We start from the raw sequence: 24,213 nt of genomic DNA, 5'->3' as shown, positions 1-24,213 counted from the left end.
CTGTATAATATCAAAAGTTACCGTATATAGAGTAGATTACTCTCGACACAGTCAAATGTGACAGTCCTGCCTTTACCATTCATCAAAATTATGTTTCCATCGATACAGATCTTTGAAAAAGAGTCGGAAGTTATGGAATCGTCAAGTTGAAGAGTCACGAAATCTCCAGAATCAATAGCAAGATATCTGACCAATGGATTACTGATATGAGAGCCATTACTGTAGGCCTGATTCATTATTTCCATGGTTGACTCGGGAGTAGTATGAGGGAAGTAGAGAAGATGTAGTTGATGCGACTGAGGAAGAGAGTTAGGAGAGATTAGGAAGGTTGGCTCAAACCTCGGTAAAGCCGTTACTATGAAATAGGAGAGATTCGTTTTTGATTCAATCACTGAAAACGATCGGTCTTTATGGTGAGTGATTATGGATCCAACGAAATCCGGATTTTGCTTGAGAATAGATTCAGCAGCTTTATGAAAGCGTAGCTGACCATATTTGCGTCTCATCTCTGCGGAAGAGGAATCTGCCACTAATGTGGAGTGTAGACACCATGAGCCAACCACAAAGAAGAGTAATGAGCGAACTGTTCGAATCGTGTGATCTTCTTCGTCGATAAGAGATCCGGGAGGATCGAACTGAGATCTATAGAGGTGGAAATTATGGTAGGTTCCAAGTAATAATGACTTTACAGTATCTAAGCCAGTAGACAACCCGATTGAGTTGGCAAATGCATTGCCTGTACCCTGAGCAACCGTTAGAAAAGCAACGTCTGAATCTTTGCGAACACAATTGACAAACTCGTTGAGAGAAGTATCGCCGGAGATGATTATCACCAAATAGGCAGTGCCGGACTGTAAAGAGTGAGCCTGGTCAGAAACACTGGTAGAGGAAGTGGTTTCAATGTAATCTGAGGATATATCTAAAAGTACAAAAAGGGGATTTAAGATATCTCGGTAGAAGTTCTTTTCGGCGATTCTGTTTCCGGACAGAATCGAGTCAATCACGAGAATCTTTCTGGAAGTAAGATGAATAGGTAGACTAGAGATCTGAGTAGCATCAGAAGAGGAAGCAAGTATAGAAAATCGGTATTCGGAGTCCGTTTCTTCAACTTTGACGGTTTTTCCAGAAGGTAGGCAAAAAGCGACACTGGACATGACGATACGAGCAGGAACAGAGTGACATATCCTGCTGCAGAGGAAATAGATCTGGATATACGGAACAACTCCGATGCGGTGCAAGGATGAAGTTGTTGGTTGGTTAGTTTCTTTTTTTCTTCTTCAACGGTTTCCTGAATCAGAATTCAGAATTGCCGATCGAACCGAGATATGATTGGTTGAGGAAAGCTTCCAAGTGTTGTGTTGAAGAGGTTGGTCTAGAGGTGGAAAGAAAATGACTAGAGGAGAGGTTAAATGGTTAGGGAGGGTTTGATAAAGTTGTACGAAGGAGTTAAGGGATTCTGAGAATTTGGCCCATCTCGATATGAGAACATTGATCGGAATGGAGTTAGTAAGCATCTCCGTTCTGATTTGTAGGAAAAGTTTGAGGCAGCCGGATGAGTTTGAAGCAGCCAGGCATTGAGCAGGAGCCCAACACTCGGCTGCGAGATCCTGTCAGCCTGTCAACATTTCACCCCCTTGTCACCCTTCAACCTGTCACCCTGCCACCCCTCAGCCTGTCGCCCGCAGCGCTTCCTCTACAGCCTCTTTCGTATTCATGCAGTTTTTTTTTCAGGCGTACTTTTCATGACTTTTGTTTGGCCATCTCGAAAAAGAATTGTAGTGATTCATTGGTTCGTCGGCTCCTAGGCTCATTGGCTCATTGGCTCATTGGCTCATCTGTTCTTTTTTTATTTTATTCATTTGTTCGTTTATTCTCCGTCTTGGCTTTTCCGTATTTTCTATTTTCTATTTTCTATTTTCTATCTTCTATCTTCTATTTCCTCTTTTCCTCCTCTACTCACTACCACTATGGAAACTCTAGCTAGAACTTCTATGAATGTGTGTCCTTTTGTTAAGGCTCACACAGCTGATGGTTTACGTAAGCTTGCTCATGACCATGGTCTATTAGCTATGGCTCAACATTGTCCTGTAATGGGACCTGCCTTAAGGGCTGAAAGACATTATTCTACGGCAACTAAACCTGCTCATGCTCGTGCGGAAGGTGTTGCTGTTGCTGCAGCCAAGGTTTCTCGTTCCGTTGACAACCCCGTTGAATTAGACGGCTTTAAGACCAACGAGAAACCGTTTAACTATGATGCTGCCGTATCAGAGCAACTAGAAGCCAAGAGAAAAGACCATTCTTATCGTTACTTCAACAATATCAATCGGTTGGCCAACGAGTTTCCAAAAGCGCATCGTGCTCGTGAGGATGATAAGGTAATGGTATGGTGCTCGAACGATTATTTGGGTATGAGTAAAAACCAGCAGGTCTATGAAACTATGGTTAAAACCATGCAGAAGTATGGTGTTGGCTCTGGTGGTACTAGAAATATTGCCGGTCATAACCGCCATGCCATCAATTTGGAGACAGAGGTTGCTGCTTTGCATAAGAAAGAGGCTGCCCTAGTGTTCACTTCGTGCTTTGTCGCCAACGATTCCGTCCTTACCCTTTTCGGTAAGAGGTTTCCTAATGGAGTCATTTTCTCTGATGAATTGAACCATGCCTCTATGATCGTTGGTATCAAAAATGCTCGTATTAAAAAGCATCTCTTCAAACATAACGATATGAAGCATTTGGAGCAACTCTTGTCCATGTACCCTAAATCCACTCCTAAGCTTATTGCTTTCGAGTCTGTTTATTCGATGTGTGGTTCTGTTTCTCCCATCGAGAAGATATGTGACTTGGCCGAGAAGTATGGTGCTCTAACGTTCTTGGATGAGGTCCATGCAGTTGGTATGTACGGTCCTCACGGTGCTGGTGTTGCCGAGCACTTGGATTTTGACGCCCACTTGAAAGCAGGTATTGCTTCACCTAGCTACAAGACTGTGATGAGCAGAGTAGATCTTATTACAGGTACTCTAGGTAAGTCCTTCGGTGTAGTTGGTGGTTACGTTGCAGGTTCGTGCAATTTGATGGATTGGATCAGATCTTTTGCTCCAGGTTTCATCTTTACCACAACTTTGCCTCCTGCTGTTATGGCTGGTTTGGCCACTTCTATCAGAATCGTCAGAAGAAACATTGAAGATCGTGTTAACCAGCAGAAAAACGTTAGATACGTTAAGAAGCAGTTTGCAAACTTGGGTATTCCCGTTATCCCAAACCCTTCTCATATTATTCCCTTGCTTATTGGTAACCCTACTGATTGCAAGAAAGCCTCCGACATTTTGTTGAACAAGCACAAAATCTATGTTCAGGCCATAAACTTTCCTTCAGTTCCAAGAGGTACCGAGAGGTTGAGAATTACTCCTTCTCCTCACCATGGAAAGGAGATCAGCGACCAATTGATCGCTGCTGTTGAGGATGTTTGGAAATCGCTTGGTCTCAAAAGAGTCTCTGACTGGGAAGCCTTTGGAGGTCACTGTGGTGTTGGTTCCGCCAATCACGAGTCTGTGGTTCCACTGTGGACTGATGACCAAATTAAGCTAACTAATGCTGACTTGAACCCTAACGTTATCGGCCCTGTCTTTAAGCAGTTGGAAGTTTCATCTGGTATTAGGTTATAAGTAACTCAGCTCCAGGTATGCAGCTAATATCTCTTTTTGTTCAATGATCCGACGACGGTTCTGTGAACTCTCTATTCCTTTCGTGAGATCATTTTATTCTCTTTCTTCCCACATTATTCTTTCTTTCCATTTTTTTGGCTCTAACCTTTTGCGTCATGGCAGTAATGAATCGTTGTCTTTAATAGCCATGGTGTTTTCGTTTTTTTTTTTTGATCGTTTAATTGGGTCTTCTTATGTCATCTATCCTAGTATATGTCTACTAATACCAAATCATTGCGTCTCAAAAAGTAAGCTTAGATTCAAGTCTCATATATCCCGATCAGAACGGAATTACAATATGCTTGAAAAAAATAAATGCCCTCACTCAGATTTGAACTGAGGATCCCCACATTACTAGTGTGATGCCTTACCAACTTGGCCATAAGGGCTTTTACAGCAAAAATGATGCTGTAAAAACTTGTACACCTACAATCAAAATATCATATCATTGCTTAACCTATTTTTTCATTATTAATGTTGGATCTGTGGGACTACATATATCTTATAGAGTTGATGTGTCTGATTTTAGTGCCAAAGTATTACAAACAATTACATTCCAATGCCAGTTATTAGAAGTAAATAGATGATACACTGACATCTGATTTTTATAGCCATCTACTATTTTATTATTACAAATACTATATTATATTATATATTTACGTATTGTCAATTACGCATACTGATATTGTCAATATGTACGATTAGATCTGATTCAGGTGCTATAGAAACAATTTAATATAGGAACACCGTACATTGGTACCAGCTCGGGAGTGGACAAACTGTATCTATTCTAACAAAACGTATGTTACTTATTGACACTAACAAGAAGACTATAATCCCTTAACTCATCTTAGAAAGTCAACACTAAATGATACTGTCAAGTGTTAATGTCACGGGATGGTGTCGGCGTGACTACGATAGTACCGGACAACCCCAATAGGGTAGTGGAGGGTTTAATTTCATATATAAAATCTTTCTCGACGACGATCCTTATGAGAAGGGTTATATGCTATTTCGTACAACTTGTTTTTAAGGTAAAAGGTTTTAGAAGTACTCACTAAAGGACCAATATATTATGGACCGTATATTCAGCTGTAATATCTTTCTGTTATCAATACCAAACCGGTTCAATACTCTTAAGGTAAGGGGATTCCGCCTCCTCATTAGACAACGTCTATTCTGAACCGTATCTACTATGTTTGCAAGGTCCAACTCCATATCGCGCCCACTTGCTATACGCTAGTTAGATAGACTCAATTAGGCTAGTCCCTAGATCCGACATGGCTACCGGGGTAAGGAAGACGAGGTTATTCCATTTCTATTGTTTAATCGTATTAATACTAGCTCTTCAAGATGTCTCACATCAACTCTGATCCTCAGAATAGGGACGATTATATCGCTAGATCGTTTTTTGGGCTCAAACTTATTCGGCTCCAACGTAAATCGGGAAACTGTTGCTGAAACCTTCATAGGAGGCTCAACTAACAGATTGTCCAAACATGGTGCGGAACATGAAGCCACCGGAGCTCTTAATTCTCCAGGGATTGACACTAACAACGTCACCACTAGACAGGATGGTCAAATAATTACTATTAAGGTCTTAGAAGAAATCTCCTTGTTAAGTCCAAAGACTTCTGATCGTTTATCTCAATTGTTTCAGGCTGAGTTGATTGGTCAAATCAAGAAAATATCTGTATCCTTGGCTGAGCTTGTCTCTGAGACCCAGAAAAAAGATGGCACCATTTTGTGACTTCCGAAATTCCACCGTTAATTAGACGTACTGGATACGACACTCACTCTAACTTCTTTATTTACTGGGCTTTATTGAAGGAACAACTCAACAAGAATGGACGATTCGAATCCGATAACCTGGAACCTCTGGAACCCAATCTGGTCGGGAGCGTTTATTTCAAAAGGAACTATAGCTGGAATCTTGTACCCAGAACATCCGCTAGAAAATAAACATACCAATCTAAAAACACATCAAAAAATGTCAACGAAAAAGGTGTAATTGACAATTTGTCCGAGTGGTTAAGGAGAAAGACTAGAAATCTTTTGGGCTCTGCCCGCGCAGGTTCAAATCCTGCAGTTGTCGGTAATATTTTTTTGAATGGCTAGGAAAGACAATCTACATAAGAACAGATTGAGGCCTTTATGATTAGAAAACAGTGGTACATAACAGAAATCTGCATAAGACAGAGAAAGCCATCACTCATATAACGTCATCCAAGCCATCGGTCGAAAGTCCCTGCTCTCCTTGCATATTTTCAGGGGGTTGGATACTTTGAACGAACTCAAGAACAATATAAACAATAGCGATAACAAAGATAATAAAGGCACTAATAATTCTTATTGCAGATCCATGGAAATTTAAGATGGCAATCAAAAAGTAAATTAAGCCTCTTCCCAAGAAAGAAAAGAACGAGGAGCAATAAGAGTAGAGTTGGGGAGGGACCTTAAATTCGAGATAGCCAATTAATAAGCCTAACGCAGCCACATAGATACCCTGGAAGGTATAAGCAACACCTGAAAACAATTCACTGAGGCCAGAGAAAAACTGTAGATTTAATGTTAGTAGCGATCTGGATGGTAGTGTTGAGTATTAATACTTACGGCAACAGCAGCGACAGCCAAATTGACTGCCTTGAAGACAACGGCAAAATCTGAGCCTGTACTTTCGAAATCAACGGTATCCATAGTGAGGGAGCGGATGTATAATGTGTAGATAGTAGATGAATAATGAGTAGGTAGATGGATGAGATGAGTTGATAGAGATTTTGTATAATAGGGGGTGGCTGGTGCCGGAGATTTGAAACTTGGGAGCCACAGGGAAGAAAAGCTACCGGGGAGCTGCTACCGGAAGGCAGAAACCACGGAAACCTCAACAGCCACGTTTCACCTCATCCATCATACACTACACCATACCAGCTAGGAAAATATATATTGAGTAAGGACAACAAAAGCTATTGCTGTATATTCGAAAGATTGACAAAAAAAGGAAATGAAAATTCAAACAAACCAACAAAAATGTAAGAGAGAAAGAATATAAAAACACAAGAAAACAGGGTCAAAAAAAAAAGATAAGGCGGAGAGAAGCAGACATAAAGCAGACAGAGAAAGACAAGACAAGAGTCGACTCGACTAAACTCAGCCTTCTCGAATTCACTTCTCATTCGCTGTAAACTCACTTTCCAACCTGTTTTGCTTTTCCATGCTCATTAAACATCTCTCGTTAGTTAAGCGCAGAAAACTTGAGTGGAGAATATAACTTAATCCTGCTGAGCTGCTGGGGCATCATCAGCAGGTGGCTGCTGCTCAGTTTGGGTTTGCTGAGGTTGTTGTTGGGAAGTTTCTGATTTCTCGGCGGGCTTTTCAGTGGCAGCCTCATCTTGTCCAGCCTCAGACATGTCCGAGGTCCACAACGTCAAGTTGTCTCTTAAAAGCTGCATAATCAACGTGGAATCCTTGTAAGACTCCTCTGACAAGGTATCAAGTTCTGCGATGGCATCATCAAATGCCTGTTTAGCCAAGTGACAGGCTCTATCTGGAGAATTCATGATTTCGTAGTAGAAGACAGAAAAGTTCAAGGCCAATCCGAGTCTAATAGGATGGGTTGGAGGTAATTCGGTAACGGCAACTTCCGAGGCAGCTTTGTAGGCTTCCAAAGAAGCGTCCGCTGCTTCCTTTCTCTTATCACCCGTGGCAAACTCAGCCAGATATCTGTGGTAGTCACCTTTCATCTTATAATAGAATACCTTAGACTCACCAGATTGAGCAGATGGAATCAAGTGCTCGTTCAAAACAGTCAAGATGTCGTCACAGATGTTAGTCAACTCCAACTCAATCTTTGATCTGTAGTCCCTTATAAGTTTGACCTGGTGTTCGTTACCCTTGGCCTCCTCTTTCTGTTCAATCGACGAAACAATTCTCCACGAGGCTCTTCTGGCGCCAATAACGTTCTTGTATGCGACTGACAATAGATTTCTCTCTTCGACAGATAATTCTTGACCTGAAGACGCAACGGTCTTCATGTTTTCAACCATTTCTTCATATCTTTCAGCCTGTTCAGCCAACTTGGCTAAGTAGACAGAATCTTCACGGGATAAAGCCATTTTCAACGGAATTCTTTAAGTAGGCTAAATAATAATGTTAGTAAAATGTGGAAATCCAAATTTTCACTGTCTTCAAAAAAAAAGTCAACAATAAAACTCAATCTCCACCATAATAAAAAGACGAAAGACATATATTGGGACACCGTTTTCTTCGTCTTTTTTCTCCCTTTCCTTATCCCGTGGTCGATCCGAACTCAAGCAAAAAAGAAATAATAAAATAAATAAAATAGTTCGGTTAGGAGCCCTGCACGCATCTTTTGGAAAGAGCGGTAAACGGTAAGGATATCTCTCCATCAGAAAAATGACTCTTTGAGTTTAGAGCCAAGTACCGTACCATAGTACCTAAGTACCAAAGTACGAGCACCAGATAGACAGAAAGACAGAGACGACTTCTTGGATAGTACTCGCCTCACCCCCATATCATTACGTAAGCTGCATGTCCTGCCCTTTTCTCCAGAAAAACTTTTTGTCGTGCCAAACCCAAAAACCGGTGGTGTAGCAAGCTAAAAAAAGCTCACATTCTCACTAAGACTCAATTGAAACTCGAACGGTTTTGAGTGAGGAAGGCAAAAAAAAAAGTGCCAGAAAAAGTTTGAACCTGGGTGATAAAAGTGACAAGGACTAGTAGGGGCGGGGACAAGGGAAAGAACGAGGGACAAGGGACAATACTCAGAATGATGATGATAGGGAGGAAAGACACGTATGGACGAAGACAGGGCAACCAATATAACCAAAGTATACTAGTAAATGTAAGAGGAGTTTCGGAGTAGAAAGAAAAGTCCGGAGAGTTGAAGGAGATCTGGTATGAGTTTAAAGATAACTTGAGGAGAAAGAAATACACGAAGAACGGAGTATAAGTTGCAGAGGATTTGATGAGAAGAAGCATTAATACGTTGAGGTGAGGTAGGTGATGTTTGGGTGATGCTTGAGTGATACTTGAGTGATGCTTGAATGATGCTTGAGTGATGCTTGAGTGATGCTTGAATGATGCTTGAGTAATACTTGGGTGAAGTTGATGTTGTGTAAGTGGAATCAAATTGTTGACATTGTTGACACGTTTGACAATTGACGTTGGCGACAACTGACATTGCCGTTTGCTATTGTTTAATGACAACAAAACGCGTTCGACAAAAACACACAATATGACACGAAATTACGCAACATAAAACAAGACAACATAAACATGTCGATAAGTAAATCCGAATCTGCTAATTATAAGGTTCCCCCCGTGTACTCTTGTTGAGCCAATTAAAGACAGTTAATAACACCAATTGCAAATATACATACTTAATAAAAATGGAATAGAAGTGTTTCAGCTATATCAAAGAACCAGTTGAAACGCAAGGCAAAGCAGGAAATAGGAAGAGAAGGGAAATAGGGAAGAAGAAAGAAAGGCACAAGAGAAAGGGAAACAAGAAAAAGTGGGCGAAGGCAGCGAAGGGAGCGAAGGAAGCGAGAAGCGGAGAGGGGAGGGGCGAGCTGGGCGATTTGAGCGAGGCGGACGGGGACCGAAGGGGCCTCACAGGGGGTCGAAGGAAGCGGTTGTCGCTGGCTCCACCGGGTACACTATCTAGTGGGCCCTCCATGGGTTCTACCGGGATGCTTTTATTAATTATACCGGGCTGCTTTCATTAATTCTACCGGGCTGCCTTCTCTACTGAGACAACCGGCTGCGCCCACCGGGTCCAGATCCACTGTATTGGTCCTTTATTATTACAGATATCTATAACCTCTCTAAAGGCTGACATTGAATGATATTAACTCCATTCTGACACAACTGAATCAAATCATTAACACCTTGAGCCATATCGCCTTGTAGTTCGTAATTAGAATGAACCCAGCTAGGGTTACAATCACCACCACTAAGTCTAACAACACGATTCTCTACATTGTCAAGAACAACGGTCGACAACTCACGTGCCACAGGGATCTTAGAAGAACGTTTGAGCATAGATTTCAACTTCAAAGCAGTAATTCCAAGCTTGGGCAATGGAAGTTCTAGACCTGGTAGTGTAGGGTTCTGGGCATCAATACCATGAATACCAGTTGAACTGGTAGCTTTTAAGACCGTTCTGAGGGGTATGAATCGGGCTGCCCAAATGGGTTTGGCTACAGTCAATCTTTGATTCGTCAACTCACTCATTCCGAGTCTGGCTAGCTTAATATCATCGTTTACGGATTTCACTTGATCTGGCAATGTTTCTGTATCAGAAATATCCAACGGGAAATGGCTCGAGGTCTCTGAAAGCTTGAACGGATAAACTGGATGCCTTCTATCAATATTTGAAAGCAATTTGCGGGCAGATTTGAGCCTCAATTGATATGTCATAGCAACATCTCTTAGGAAGACCCTCGGTTTGGGATTCATTTCTCCTTCTGCACAGTTCTTTCCTGAATATTCGTCTAAAACCTCCAAGGTAACAAGACCTGCAGCCCCTGTAGGTGCCATTCTAATATCTATGGTGTAAACTTCTCCCGGAATCACCACGAATTCATCCTTCGGAACAGTAGAGGCATTGTCATCTGCTTCCGAGACCGAACCATTACGATATTTGACTAGCTGTGAACTAGATTCATCAAATTTTCCCGATTTCCTTAGTAAATTGAGCTCCTGATCAGCCTCCGACCAAACCACTCCCTTAAAATCTCTTTCAGCAACGACACCTTCAGCCTGTCCTGCAAGAAACCGTCTAATTCGACGCACTTTAGAACCAGGAACAATGGTACAGTGGAATGTCTCGGCTATACTATCCACTACTTCTCTAATTAATGAACCCGTCACTTGACTTCCAACAGGTGCCACGGATCTGGGCAATCTCTCTGGAAATAGAGAACAAACTAACAGTGCTATAACAGTCTCTGTGGCAATATGAGAAGCACAGATGGCATCTGCAGGGCCCCCGAGCAATGGCCCCGCAGGCTGAGGACCCACAGGATAGATCACCAAAGTATGTGCCAATCTCGAAGTATAACCATCCACTTGACAACCCAAATTGATAGTCACTATATCGCCTGGTTGAAAACTCAGGTTAGTCTTATCGTCGAATTCTGGAGAATATCCTTCAACTAGATCGTTCACATCAATTGTAACTGGTTGTGCAATGCCTTTTTCTTTCACGTCTTTTGGTGACATTTCATTAACTGCTGCTTGAATATAACTGTCTCCCAAAATACAGAGCTCAGCTGCCGTATATGGGGTGTGATTTCCTAAATGGTACGAATCATTAATGAGGGAGGTGAGATATTTCAGACTTGACTGGGTCACCTGTCCTGCAAATCGATATTTATCTAAAACCAAAGGGTTCAAGACATTTTTCTGCTTGAGAAGGACATCCTCTTCTCTGTTTGACACTTGGAGCGACATTATTCAGAACTGTTGTATTAGGAAAAGACCGTACCACAAGGATTATAAGAGAGTCGGGTTCCTTTATTTTTATCTGAAAAATTTTTTGTTAAAAAAATAAATTTGGATTTTTCACTTTCCTTTTTTCAAGTTTTTCAGATTGATCAGATCTGGAATACGAAACTCGCAGAGACGGTAAGATCTCCCGGCTATGTGACAAATCCGAGGACTTTGCAGTCTGCCTGGAATCAGCGGTCTATTTTTATCCAGGAAATACACAGTTCTTCTGCCAGATAAAAAAACTAGTTATTTTCAAGCTGCTTAGCTTCTTCTCCTTATTGTACCTAAATGTGTAGTTTTACTCAATCATATATTACTAGATTACTAGATAGATAGAGAACAGATAAAATAGCCCAATGAAAATTCAAAAATGTCTAATAACCTACTCATTGAAAGAAACCTATCAAATCTGCATTCCTTTTCACAAATGGCTTTTCAAATACTCGACACATATGCATAATGATATGAATTAAACAGTGTAGCTATCAATGCCTCAAAAACGGTCGTAATAGACAATTTGTCCGAGTGGTTAAGGAGAAAGACTAGAAATCTTTTGGGCTCTGCCCGCGCAGGTTCAAATCCTGCAGTTGTCGGTAATATTTTTTTTGAATGGCTAGGAAAGACAATCTACATAAGAACAGATTGAGGCCTTTATGATTAGAAAACAGTGGTACATAACAGAAATCTGCATAAGACAGAGAAAGCCATCACTCATATAACGTCATCCAAGCCATCGGTCGAAAGTCCCTGCTCTCCTTGCATATTTTCAGGGGGTTGGATACTTTGAACGAACTCAAGAACAATATAAACAATAGCGATAACAAAGATAATAAAGGCACTAATAATTCTTATTGCAGATCCATGGAAATTTAAGATGGCAATCAAAAAGTAAATTAAGCCTCTTCCCAAGAAAGAAAAGAACGAGGAGCAATAAGAGTAGAGTTGGGGAGGGACCTTAAATTCGAGATAGCCAATTAATAAGCCTAACGCAGCCACATAGATACCCTGGAAGGTATAAGCAACACCTGAAAACAATTCACTGAGGCCAGAGAAAAACTGTAGATTTAATGTTAGTAGCGATCTGGATGGTAGTGTTGAGTATTAATACTTACGGCAACAGCAGCGACAGCCAAATTGACTGCCTTGAAGACAACGGCAAAATCTGAGCCTGTACTTTCGAAATCAACGGTATCCATAGTGAGGGAGCGGATGTATAATGTGTAGATAGTAGATGAATAATGAGTAGGTAGATGGATGAGATGAGTTGATAGAGATTTTGTATAATAGGGGGTGGCTGGTGCCGGAGATTTGAAACTTGGGAGCCACAGGGAAGAAAAGCTACCGGGGAGCTGCTACCGGAAGGCAGAAACCACGGAAACCTCAACAGCCACGTTTCACCTCATCCATCATACACTACACCATACCAGCTAGGAAAATATATATTGAGTAAGGACAACAAAAGCTATTGCTGTATATTCGAAAGATTGACAAAAAAAGGAAATGAAAATTCAAACAAACCAACAAAAATGTAAGAGAGAAAGAATATAAAAACACAAGAAAACAGGGTCAAAAAAAAAAGATAAGGCGGAGAGAAGCAGACATAAAGCAGACAGAGAAAGACAAGACAAGAGTCGACTCGACTAAACTCAGCCTTCTCGAATTCACTTCTCATTCGCTGTAAACTCACTTTCCAACCTGTTTTGCTTTTCCATGCTCATTAAACATCTCTCGTTAGTTAAGCGCAGAAAACTTGAGTGGAGAATATAACTTAATCCTGCTGAGCTGCTGGGGCATCATCAGCAGGTGGCTGCTGCTCAGTTTGGGTTTGCTGAGGTTGTTGTTGGGAAGTTTCTGATTTCTCGGCGGGCTTTTCAGTGGCAGCCTCATCTTGTCCAGCCTCAGACATGTCCGAGGTCCACAACGTCAAGTTGTCTCTTAAAAGCTGCATAATCAACGTGGAATCCTTGTAAGACTCCTCTGACAAGGTATCAAGTTCTGCGATGGCATCATCAAATGCCTGTTTAGCCAAGTGACAGGCTCTATCTGGAGAATTCATGATTTCGTAGTAGAAGACAGAAAAGTTCAAGGCCAATCCGAGTCTAATAGGATGGGTTGGAGGTAATTCGGTAACGGCAACTTCCGAGGCAGCTTTGTAGGCTTCCAAAGAAGCGTCCGCTGCTTCCTTTCTCTTATCACCCGTGGCAAACTCAGCCAGATATCTGTGGTAGTCACCTTTCATCTTATAATAGAATACCTTAGACTCACCAGATTGAGCAGATGGAATCAAGTGCTCGTTCAAAACAGTCAAGATGTCGTCACAGATGTTAGTCAACTCCAACTCAATCTTTGATCTGTAGTCCCTTATAAGTTTGACCTGGTGTTCGTTACCCTTGGCCTCCTCTTTCTGTTCAATCGACGAAACAATTCTCCACGAGGCTCTTCTGGCGCCAATAACGTTCTTGTATGCGACTGACAATAGATTTCTCTCTTCGACAGATAATTCTTGACCTGAAGACGCAACGGTCTTCATGTTTTCAACCATTTCTTCATATCTTTCAGCCTGTTCAGCCAACTTGGCTAAGTAGACAGAATCTTCACGGGATAAAGCCATTTTCAACGGAATTCTTTAAGTAGGCTAAATAATAATGTTAGTAAAATGTGGAAATCCAAATTTTCACTGTCTTCAAAAAAAAAAAGTCAACAATAAAACTCAATCTCCACCATAATAAAAAGACGAAAGACATATATTGGGACACCGTTTTCTTCGTCTTTTTTCTCCCTTTCCTTATCCCGTGGTCGATCCGAACTCAAGCAAAAAAGAAATAATAAAATAAATAAAATAGTTCGGTTAGGAGCCCTGCACGCATCTTTTGGAAAGAGCGGTAAACGGTAAGGATATCTCTCCATCAGAAAAATGACTCTTTGAGTTTAGAGCCAAGTACCGTACCATAGTACCTAAGTACCAAAGTACGAGCACCAGATAGACAGAAAGACAGAGACGACTTCTTGGATAGTACTCGCCTCACCCCCATATCATTACGTAAGCTGCATGTCCTGCCCTTTTCTCCAGAAAAACTTTTTGTCGTGCCAAACCCAAAAACCGGTGGTGTAGCAAGCTAAAAAAAGCTCACATTCTCACTAAGACTCAATTGAAACTCGAACGGTTTTGAGTGAGGAAGGCAAAAAAAGTGCCAGAAAAAGTTTGAACCTGGGTGATAAAAGTGACAAGGACTAGTAGGGGCGGGGACAAGGGAAAGAACGAGGGACAAGGGACAATACTCAGAATGATGATGATAGGGAGGAAAGACACGTATGGACGAAGACAGGGCAACCAATATAACCAAAGTATACTAGTAAATGTAAGAGGAGTTTCGGAGTAGAAAGAAAAGTCCGGAGAGTTGAAGGAGATCTGGTATGAGTTTAAAGATAACTTGAGGAGAAAGAAATACACGAAGAACGGAGTATAAGTTGCAGAGGATTTGATGAGAAGAAGCATTAATACGTTGAGGTGAGGTAGGTGATGTTTGGGTGATGCTTGAGTGATACTTGAGTGATGCTTGAATGATGCTTGAGTGATGCTTGAGTGATGCTTGAATGATGCTTGAGTAATACTTGGGTGAAGTTGATGTTGTGTAAGTGGAATCAAATTGTTGACATTGTTGACACGTTTGACAATTGACGTTGGCGACAACTGACATTGCCGTTTGCTATTGTTTAATGACAACAAAACGCGTTCGACAAAAACACACAATATGACACGAAATTACGCAACATAAAACAAGACAACATAAACATGTCGATAAGTAAATCCGAATCTGCTAATTATAAGGTTCCCCCGTGTACTCTTGTTGAGCCAATTAAAGACAGTTAATAACACCAATTGCAAATATACATACTTAATAAAAATGGAATAGAAGTGTTTCAGCTATATCAAAGAACCAGTTGAAACGCAAGGCAAAGCAGGAAATAGGAAGAGAAGGGAAATAGGGAAGAAGAAAGAAAGGCACAAGAGAAAGGGAAACAAGAAAAAGTGGGCGAAGGCAGCGAAGGGAGCGAAGGAAGCGAGAAGCGGAGAGGGGAGGGGCGAGCTGGGCGATTTGAGCGAGGCGGACGGGGACCGAAGGGGCCTCACAGGGGGTCGAAGGAAGCGGTTGTCGCTGGCTCCACCGGGTACACTATCTAGTGGGCCCTCCATGGGTTCTACCGGGATGCTTTTATTAATTATACCGGGCTGCTTTCATTAATTCTACCGGGCTGCCTTCTCTACTGAGACAACCGGCTGCGCCCACCGGGTCCAGATCCACTGTATTGGTCCTTTATTATTACAGATATCTATAACCTCTCTAAAGGCTGACATTGAATGATATTAACTCCATTCTGACACAACTGAATCAAATCATTAACACCTTGAGCCATATCGCCTTGTAGTTCGTAATTAGAATGAACCCAGCTAGGGTTACAATCACCACCACTAAGTCTAACAACACGATTCTCTACATTGTCAAGAACAACGGTCGACAACTCACGTGCCACAGGGATCTTAGAAGAACGTTTGAGCATAGATTTCAACTTCAAAGCAGTAATTCCAAGCTTGGGCAATGGAAGTTCTAGACCTGGTAGTGTAGGGTTCTGGGCATCAATACCATGAATACCAGTTGAACTGGTAGCTTTTAAGACCGTTCTGAGGGGTATGAATCGGGCTGCCCAAATGGGTTTGGCTACAGTCAATCTTTGATTCGTCAACTCACTCATTCCGAGTCTGGCTAGCTTAATATCATCGTTTACGGATTTCACTTGATCTGGCAATGTTTCTGTATCAGAAATATCCAACGGGAAATGGCTCGAGGTCTCTGAAAGCTTGAACGGATAAACTGGATGCCTTCTATCAATATTTGAAAGCAATTTGCGGGCAGATTTGAGCCTCAATTGATATGTCATAGCAACATCTCTTAGGAAGACCCTCGGTTTGGGATTCATTTCTCCTTCTGCACAGTTCTTTCCTGAATATTCGTCTAAAACCTCCAAGGTAACAAGACCTGCAGCCCCTGTAGGTGCCATTCTAATATCTATGGTGTAAACTTCTCCCGGAATCACCACGAATTCATCCTTCGGAACAGTAGAGGCATTGTCATCTGCTTCCGAGACCGAACCATTACGATATTTGACTAGCTGTGAACTAGATTCATCAAATTTTCCCGATTTCCTTAGTAAATTGAGCTCCTGATCAGCCTCCGACCAAACCACTCCCTTAAAATCTCTTTCAGCAACGACACCTTCAGCCTGTCCTGCAAGAAACCGTCTAATTCGACGCACTTTAGAACCAGGAACAATGGTACAGTGGAATGTCTCGGCTATACTATCCACTACTTCTCTAATTAATGAACCCGTCACTTGACTTCCAACAGGTGCCACGGATCTGGGCAATCTCTCTGGAAATAGAGAACAAACTAACAGTGCTATAACAGTCTCTGTGGCAATATGAGAAGCACAGATGGCATCTGCAGGGCCCCCGAGCAATGGCCCCGCAGGCTGAGGACCCACAGGATAGATCACCAAAGTATGTGCCAATCTCGAAGTATAACCATCCACTTGACAACCCAAATTGATAGTCACTATATCGCCTGGTTGAAAACTCAGGTTAGTCTTATCGTCGAATTCTGGAGAATATCCTTCAACTAGATCGTTCACATCAATTGTAACTGGTTGTGCAATGCCTTTTTCTTTCACGTCTTTTGGTGACATTTCATTAACTGCTGCTTGAATATAACTGTCTCCCAAAATACAGAGCTCAGCTGCCGTATATGGGGTGTGATTTCCTAAATGGTACGAATCATTAATGAGGGAGGTGAGATATTTCAGACTTGACTGGGTCACCTGTCCTGCAAATCGATATTTATCTAAAACCAAAGGGTTCAAGACATTTTTCTGCTTGAGAAGGACATCCTCTTCTCTGTTTGACACTTGGAGCGACATTATTCAGAACTGTTGTATTAGGAAAAGACCGTACCACAAGGATTATAAGAGAGTCGGGTTCCTTTATTTTTATCTGAAAAATTTTTTGTTAAAAAAATAAATTTGGATTTTTCACTTTCCTTTTTTCAAGTTTTTCAGATTGATCAGATCTGGAATACGAAACTCGCAGAGACGGTAAGATCTCCCGGCTATGTGACAAATCCGAGGACTTTGCAGTCTGCCTGGAATCAGCGGTCTATTTTTATCCAGGAAATACACAGTTCTTCTGCCAGATAAAAAAACTAGTTATTTTCAAGCTGCTTAGCTTCTTCTCCTTATTGTACCTAAATGTGTAGTTTTACTCAATCATATATTACTAGATTACTAGATAGATAGAGAACAGATAAAATAGCCCAATGAAAATTCAAAAATGTCTAATAACCTACTCATTGAAAGAAACCTATCAAATCTGCATTCCTTTTCACAAATGGCTTTTCAAATACTCGACACATATGCATAATGATATGAATTAAACAGTGTAGCTATCAATGCCTCAAAAACGGTCGTAATAGACAATTTGTCCGAGTGGTTAAGGAGAAAGACTAGAAATCTTTTGGGCTCTGCCCGCGCAGGTTCAAATCCTGCAGTTGTCGGTTTATTTTTTTTTAGGTCTTCATGATCTTTGCTTCCTTCTGTATCTTGGATCCTTCCTTTATGGTCATGGGATTCACTTTGATAGTACTTCTGGTAGTTATCTTTGCACTTCTAGCCTTTATTATTCTTTTTGGAGAACTACCGTCTTACCAGGGGACGATAGTCTCATATAGTCATCATCTTATAGTCAAGACTATCTATAATGAAATCATTCTGGATAGAATACGTGCTTTGGACGATCGCTACTTCCAGGGAAGTATTTTGCATGTTTGTGGTGCCATCGGATGGCTTGGTGGCTGGATAGTGCCATGCTTCTATCTTATTGTCATAGGAGAATGCATCGATCTCTTCTTTAAGCATCCTTACAGACAGCTGGTACATTACCAGGACTCTTGGTCCAACCAGCTCGTTCCTCTCATTATTCCTTCTTTATTGGTGAACTTTGCCTCTTTTGGTCTTGCCGTCTTTGCCGATCCGGGAAAATTGCCACCTCAGAATCTAATCGACCTTACTAAGATTAATTCTATCTTCCCGTATGATGAATTGATCTATGGATCTGGTACTGAATGCCGTACATGCCGTCAATTGAAGCCGGCAAGGAGCAAACATTGCTCTATTTGTGATAAATGCATTTTGATGTTTGACCATCACTGTATTTGGCTCAATAATGATGTTGGCTACTACAATTATCGATATTTCTTTATCTTTCTTTGCTCTATTTGCTGGATTCTAATATATGGAGGTATACTGTGTCTTATCTCTCTACATGTATATCTGATAAACGAGCAGATACCTCCAGAGATAGCTGCAGAGTTTTCCATTAAAAGGTATTGGCATGTTATCATTAGAACCAACGTAACAAATAGAGTTACTGGGGTGCTTCTTTTGCTATGCACTTTCCTTCTACCCGTTGTGATTGCCTTCTTGGGTGAACACATCTGGCTCATATACATAGGTGTCACTACTAACGAGACCGCCAAATGGGATTACGTAAAGGACTTGGTGTCCAATGATCTACTATTCAGAATGGATACCGTCAACGATGACCATACTTACCTCATTTTGGAAAGACAGGGAAGCTGGAACAGACCGTCAGAGTTCTCCAAACTAAAAGATGGTACAGAATGTAGCGACTTTGGAAACTCAGACCTCGTTAAAATCACTAGCTGGAAAGATATGACCAACGTCTACGACCAGGGCTTTGTCAGAAACTTCAAGATGAGGATGCTGCCTCAATCGGTTCTCAAAAATGTTAAGTAAACTCAACAATCCTTTAATAATAAAGATAACGAATACAATGTTTCATAAACTATAAACATGCAAATAGATGCGATCATACATCATTACACAACTCCCCTGAAAAGGGTGATTCGACTCTAAACTCTCATTTAGACAATCTCTCAATCAACGAGTGAGCAGTAGTGATACCCGGAAGGTCCAAACTGGTTCTCACCCTGTCCATACTAGCTCCTCTTCCGTTACCCTCTCCCGTTCTGCTGTATTCCATAGAAGTTCTCGTTCTTTCCAATGATTTGGCTCTATCAGAAATATCAAGATGCTCATTGTCATCAAGCTTCCTTTGATATCGACTTTGCGGCGAGGAAAAATCTAGTTCGATCTCCTCTGTGGCTAGCGAATCCATAGAGGCATTGGCTGGAAAAGATTTCGTTTTGCCGAATAATCTCGAAAACACTGATCTTCGAGGAACCTGATAAACCGGTGAGGGATACGACAATCCATTGGATCCTTTGGATCCTTTGGAGCCGCTCAGTTCATACTCAGAAAGAGTATCAACTTTTGTCATATGAGGTCTATCCGGATCCGTAGGATCGTATCCTTCAGGATATCTGTCATAGACACCAAGAGACACCTGCTCTCTCACGAGATCAATGTCCTTAGGCGCCACAGCAGAAGAAACAAAGTCATAACAAAATCTAGGCATCATACAGATCAAACAACCAACAAAAAAGCAGGCCCAGAACGACACCGCTGAATAAGCCTGATCAGCTGCCTTATAGAAAATTCCACTAGTAAGTGAAGAAGACCAAACACCAGTCCAACCAAACGTAATAAGGATCGATAACGAGGTAATGAGTACAGAGAGCCAATCCCAACGCTTCTGGTGTGCTAACACGTAGAAATCACAAGAAGTAATTGCTATAGTGGAAACGAGCAAACCCATAAGAAAACGATGATTCAAGGGCAATCCGCTTCCAGCAACATAAATGGCTCTGTAATAGAGAAAATAAGGTAAATAGTAACAGATCAACGATTGGTAAAAACCATCAATCATATACCAGACAAACTTTTGAACGTTCCAATCTTGCCGAAGAATACCGCTTCTGTATAATTGTGGAACCAAGAAACAGATACGATCGTCTACATCCTGATCGAAGATACCAAGGAAGATCACCGGCAAGGATGTGAATGCCAAATTGTAGAAAGTCAAAAAGGTATACTCAAACAAGTAGGTTCCGTCAAAGTTATTGTAAATTCCGTACCAAAACAAGGCAAGCGTGAACACCACATTCTTATAGAAAAATGCAGGGATCATCTCTGAGAGTCTCTTGTACGACCAACGACCATGAACAATTACCAACCGTGTAAGATACCGGAACTGAGCAATAGCATAGTCTGAAGACATGGCTGCCTGCGTACCTTCTTCACCAGCGATACCAACACCCACATTTGCTGCCTGGATCATGGCCACATCATTGGATCCATCTCCAATGGCAAGAGTCATCACTTCTAACTTCTCCTTAACCAGTTGCACCACGGCAGCTTTCTGAGCTGGAGAAACACGACAGCATAACACTGCCTTACACTGCTTGCAAAGCAATAAGAACTTGATCTGAATCTCATCCGAAAGAGCCATTTTAAGAGCATCTCCATCTATCACAATACCAAAGTTACCACTTGGAGGTTTATGTATATTCTTCTCCTTCTCCAATTCCTCCTCCGTACCTTCCATACCAAAGCTCTCCATGAGATACTTACCAATCAACGTTGAAACCACGGCAGACCTGTCATCACCAATCTCTCTCCATTTTTGCGGATCAAACATCTTCTGAATGTCATCACCCGATGTTTTGATTACCAACAAATTCATACTGTTCTCGAGCAAATTACACGAGAATCCAATATTGATGGCTGTCTCTACCTTGTCACCAGTTAGAACCCAAAGCTTGATACCTGCTCTAGCCAACAATTGGATGGATTCCGGAACTCCATCTTGTAAACGATCCTCAATAGCTGTTCCTCCCAAAAGGAAGAGCTCCTGCTCAATCTCTGAGGCAACCTCTTCAATCTTGGACTCACGATCCACCAACGACGAAGCAGCGATGTTGTGGCGTTCATTCCATTCCTCATACTTTTCCCAGGAAAGCTCCCTTTGGGCAACACAAAGTGTACGAAGACCCTCGGTGGCAAACTGCTCTAAATGAATAGCTGTCTTCTCAAGTAGTTCAGAAGAATTCTTGGAGCTTAAACGTGAAAAAATAACGGAATCAGCACCTTTACAAATGAGCATAACCTTGGGAGGTTCGTCCGGGTTGGCAGAGGGAACTTTAATGATCACACTCATTCTCTTTCTCGTAGAATTGAACTCCAATATGTTGAGGATCTGGTACTCCGTCTGAACACCTTGAACGTCCAATATAATGCCGGATTTCGTTCTATCCACAAAGGTGAATCCCACATCACGTGCAGTACTAACTAATGCAGATTCATCTGGACTCTGGGCCCTAAATTCCGTCTTGAATGGTGGCTTCCTGGACTTCTCAGTAAGGACACTATGACAGAGAGCAAGGGCCAGTGAGAAATTCTCCACATCGAGCTTCTGGTCATCTCCACTGTCACCCTTGAGATCTTCGGCGAAAGTCTTCGACACAAATGTCAAATTCTCATCCAAATCTTTCTCGTCAATCGCTTTTTTGTTCAAATTTTGCAGGATAGAGATCATATCAGCCTTATCCTCAGCAATCTCCTTCTTTTCCCGAACAGCCTCTTCTTCCACATCAACTCCCTGTCTACGTCTGATATCGGCATATGCCTCAGTATAGGCACGACCATAAATCTTGCCGTTGATTGTGCACTTTTTGAATTCCATGATATTTTGAGTTAGAGTTCCTGTCTTGTCAGAGAATATGTACTCAATCTGGCCCAAATCATCAGATATATTCCACGACTTTGGCACACATGGATAGTCAAGTCTCTCGTTATACATATTGACATCGGAATATATGAAGAAGGCCTGAGCAGTCTTAATGATTTCGATGGAAATGTAAAGAGAAATAGGAACAAGTGACTGATATAAAATAAGAGACACGAAAAATCCCACTATACCATTCGTCACAGGAGCACCAGCAATGGCACCATACTCAAAGTATTGAGCTGAATTGCTGGGCTGTTTATAGAAAAGACCATTCATAAGACCAGAGATGAAACAGAGGACGAACAAGAGAATGAAATTCAACACAACCTCCCAGTTCAATTCACGGGAAATACGTGACCGTTTGGTTGGTGTAATGCCGGAATTAAGCATGATCTTGGTATCAGGACCAGTGAAAGCCACAATTCCTACCACCCATTTAGTGTTTCGAAGAGAACATCCTCTAAGAAGAAGGTTATTGATCGTCACGGGCTCATTTGAAAGCTCATTGTTCTCATTTCCATTCACATAGTACTGTAGATTACCCTCATAGCTGTACAAGTTTGCTTTTGGGCCTTCACTTTCGAGCCAGAACTTACAGCGTGCCAAATCATCGGCATTACGGATGTAAGATGAGGAGCATTTCAACGCCTGTTTAACCTTCAAATTCGTCTCGCCATCGAGATTCTTGGTCTCCACGTAGCATCCACCATCGGAATCGGACGTGGCCAATATCACAATATCGACAGGAACTTGATCATCATTTTTTATCTTTACTATATCACCCACGTGCACGCTCTTCCAGTAATCACGCTTGAAAGTTGGGTGTATTTCAATAGTATTGGGATCAATTGGTGCCGTAAATGGCTTCACCTGTGGGCTAAACTTGTCCTGGGAAGACAAAACATCTTCACGGGAATCGTAAGCATGGACGTCTCCAAATGGATCGGTGGCAACGGAAAGGTTGCTCTCAGTAGCAAAATCAGCACTATGACGGTAGTCAAAACTATCCAACGACTTCCTGGGACCACCGTTGTATTCCAAGGGGTTGGTCTCTTGCTGGTTCTTGAGCTTACGGATGATTTTGAGAACCAGTCTGGAGTTGAGCTTCTTGAACTTTCTCCACAGACTGATATCCTCACCGTTAAAATTCGGGTTGTCGACACCTTGAGCGACATGTGTGACCATATTGTTGATCTGCATATCACTAACAGTTCTTCGGGAGTCTTCCAATGCATCTTTAAATGCCGTTATACACACAATAACAATCAAAGGTACTGCAGACATTGCTGGGTTTGGCACACCAAAGATGTTGAAGAAACCAAGAACAATCATCGTAAGGAAATAGATATTTGCAACGTTCTTGAACTGAAAGAACAAATTCTTCGGGACGAAACTAAGTGGTGTATACTTGGTAGTTCTTATTTTGTTTCTAGGATACTCAGGAATGTTTCCATCTTCATCCAACTCTGTTTCAGGTAGTGAAGTGTTCCAGAACACATTACGCTTCTCATCGGACCTGTCCGTTTCGTCCTTTGTAGAAGGACCACCGTTCGCCAATCCTTCGTCCTCATCAGCGTCTTGTGCAGAACCACTAAAAAGCCTTTTGGCATGAGGGATTCTTCGTAGTGTTCCTCTCAACGTTCTCCCACGATGGAGGGTTCCCTTACGAATAGGTTTCCCATTTTTTTTACGCTGTGTACCCCAACGATCACGACGAAACAAAGTTCTAGTTCTTTTCGGATGTGAGCTGGAAGTGCTGGAAGTGCTGGAAGTGCCGAAAACATTTCCTAGGGATACGGAAGAATCCGGAAGCTCAGAAGTTTCCGTAAAATTAACATGAGCCTGCTTTAAATTGATTGACTCAAACTTACCGCTTTGATGGATAGCGGGTGTTCCTTCGATACTATCCGAGTCTCCACTAACAGAGTCCGAATCTTGGTCGACTTCGTTGGTCAACCTAGGATATTTATCAGAAGGTAATTCACCTAGTGTTCCAAAGCTAAGTTCACCGGAAGCAGAAGTGTTATGACGACGTGAAGATGCACGCATCTCAGAAGACAGCGGTACACTAGGATTGTCTTGCAGACTAGTATGTACTTGATCAAATCTATAGCGATCATCGAAGGGGCTCTGGATATGGCCATGGCCATTAGTATCATGACCTTTATCGGAGGGCATTACGACGGTAGCAAAAGGAGTGTGGATATATTGTCGGAAGGAAGTAAAGAAGAGCAGAGA

The 24,213-nt window shown here is 41.8% G+C and overlaps 10 protein-coding genes and 4 non-coding genes across 14 annotated transcripts; 5 read left to right on the top strand and 9 right to left on the bottom strand.

The window, feature by feature from the left end:
* Positions 1–17: 17 nt before the first annotated feature.
* FOA43_004500 (uncharacterized protein) lies at positions 18–1,154 on the bottom strand (the record flags this gene model as incomplete). Its single annotated transcript, XM_038924734.1, has 2 exons — positions 18–1,102; positions 1,148–1,154. 2 exons carry the CDS (start codon positions 1,152–1,154, stop codon positions 18–20), a joined length of 1,092 nt encoding a protein of 363 aa, XP_038780662.1.
* Positions 1,155–1,967: 813 nt separating this feature from the next.
* HEM1 (mitochondrial 5-aminolevulinate synthase) lies at positions 1,968–3,662 on the top strand (the record flags this gene model as incomplete). The annotated part of the gene is made up of 1 exon (XM_038924733.1): positions 1,968–3,662. The coding sequence occupies one exon, from the start codon at positions 1,968–1,970 to the stop codon at positions 3,660–3,662; it is 1,695 nt and encodes a 564-aa protein (XP_038780661.1).
* Positions 3,663–4,017: 355 nt separating this feature from the next.
* FOA43_004498 lies at positions 4,018–4,090 on the bottom strand. The gene has a single exon. It is a non-coding gene; the product is annotated as a tRNA-Thr (tRNA).
* Positions 4,091–5,714: 1,624 nt separating this feature from the next.
* Positions 5,715–5,796, top strand: FOA43_004497. The gene has a single exon. It is a non-coding gene; the product is annotated as a tRNA-Ser (tRNA).
* Positions 5,797–5,913: 117 nt separating this feature from the next.
* On the bottom strand, positions 5,914–6,398 carry FOA43_004496 (uncharacterized protein; the record flags this gene model as incomplete). The annotated part of the gene is made up of 2 exons (XM_038924732.1): positions 5,914–6,258; positions 6,315–6,398. The coding sequence occupies 2 exons, from the start codon at positions 6,396–6,398 to the stop codon at positions 5,914–5,916; spliced, it is 429 nt and encodes a 142-aa protein (XP_038780660.1).
* Positions 6,399–6,970: 572 nt separating this feature from the next.
* Positions 6,971–7,813, bottom strand: BMH1_2 (14-3-3 protein; the record flags this gene model as incomplete). The annotated part of the gene is made up of 1 exon (XM_038924731.1): positions 6,971–7,813. The coding sequence occupies one exon, from the start codon at positions 7,811–7,813 to the stop codon at positions 6,971–6,973; it is 843 nt and encodes a 280-aa protein (XP_038780659.1).
* Positions 7,814–9,536: 1,723 nt separating this feature from the next.
* Positions 9,537–11,606, bottom strand: FOA43_004494 (uncharacterized protein; the record flags this gene model as incomplete). The annotated part of the gene is made up of 2 exons (XM_038924730.1): positions 9,537–11,164; positions 11,603–11,606. 2 exons carry the CDS (start codon positions 11,604–11,606, stop codon positions 9,537–9,539), a joined length of 1,632 nt encoding a protein of 543 aa, XP_038780658.1.
* Positions 11,607–11,727: 121 nt separating this feature from the next.
* FOA43_004493 lies at positions 11,728–11,809 on the top strand. Its single transcript has one exon. It is a non-coding gene; the product is annotated as a tRNA-Ser (tRNA).
* A 118-nt stretch (positions 11,810–11,927) lies between these two features.
* FOA43_004492 (uncharacterized protein) lies at positions 11,928–12,412 on the bottom strand (the record flags this gene model as incomplete). The annotated part of the gene is made up of 2 exons (XM_038924729.1): positions 11,928–12,272; positions 12,329–12,412. The coding sequence occupies 2 exons, from the start codon at positions 12,410–12,412 to the stop codon at positions 11,928–11,930; spliced, it is 429 nt and encodes a 142-aa protein (XP_038780657.1).
* Positions 12,413–12,984: 572 nt separating this feature from the next.
* BMH1_1 (14-3-3 protein) lies at positions 12,985–13,827 on the bottom strand (the record flags this gene model as incomplete). Its single annotated transcript, XM_038924728.1, has 1 exon — positions 12,985–13,827. One exon carries the CDS (start codon positions 13,825–13,827, stop codon positions 12,985–12,987), a length of 843 nt encoding a protein of 280 aa, XP_038780656.1.
* A 1,721-nt stretch (positions 13,828–15,548) lies between these two features.
* FOA43_004490 (uncharacterized protein) lies at positions 15,549–17,189 on the bottom strand (the record flags this gene model as incomplete). Its single annotated transcript, XM_038924727.1, has 1 exon — positions 15,549–17,189. The coding sequence occupies one exon, from the start codon at positions 17,187–17,189 to the stop codon at positions 15,549–15,551; it is 1,641 nt and encodes a 546-aa protein (XP_038780655.1).
* Positions 17,190–17,739: 550 nt separating this feature from the next.
* FOA43_004489 lies at positions 17,740–17,821 on the top strand. Its single transcript has one exon. It is a non-coding gene; the product is annotated as a tRNA-Ser (tRNA).
* A 67-nt stretch (positions 17,822–17,888) lies between these two features.
* On the top strand, positions 17,889–19,082 carry FOA43_004488 (uncharacterized protein; the record flags this gene model as incomplete). Its single annotated transcript, XM_038924726.1, has 1 exon — positions 17,889–19,082. One exon carries the CDS (start codon positions 17,889–17,891, stop codon positions 19,080–19,082), a length of 1,194 nt encoding a protein of 397 aa, XP_038780654.1.
* A 124-nt stretch (positions 19,083–19,206) lies between these two features.
* On the bottom strand, positions 19,207–24,153 carry FOA43_004487 (uncharacterized protein; the record flags this gene model as incomplete). Its single annotated transcript, XM_038924725.1, has 1 exon — positions 19,207–24,153. One exon carries the CDS (start codon positions 24,151–24,153, stop codon positions 19,207–19,209), a length of 4,947 nt encoding a protein of 1,648 aa, XP_038780653.1.
* Positions 24,154–24,213: the final 60 nt, after the last annotated feature.

Source organism: Brettanomyces nanus, chromosome 4 (genome assembly GCF_011074865.1).
Source record: "Brettanomyces nanus chromosome 4, complete sequence".
Taxonomy (NCBI): Eukaryota; Fungi; Ascomycota; class Pichiomycetes; order Pichiales; family Pichiaceae; genus Brettanomyces; species Brettanomyces nanus.
This window is presented reverse-complemented; position numbering and strand designations above follow the sequence as displayed.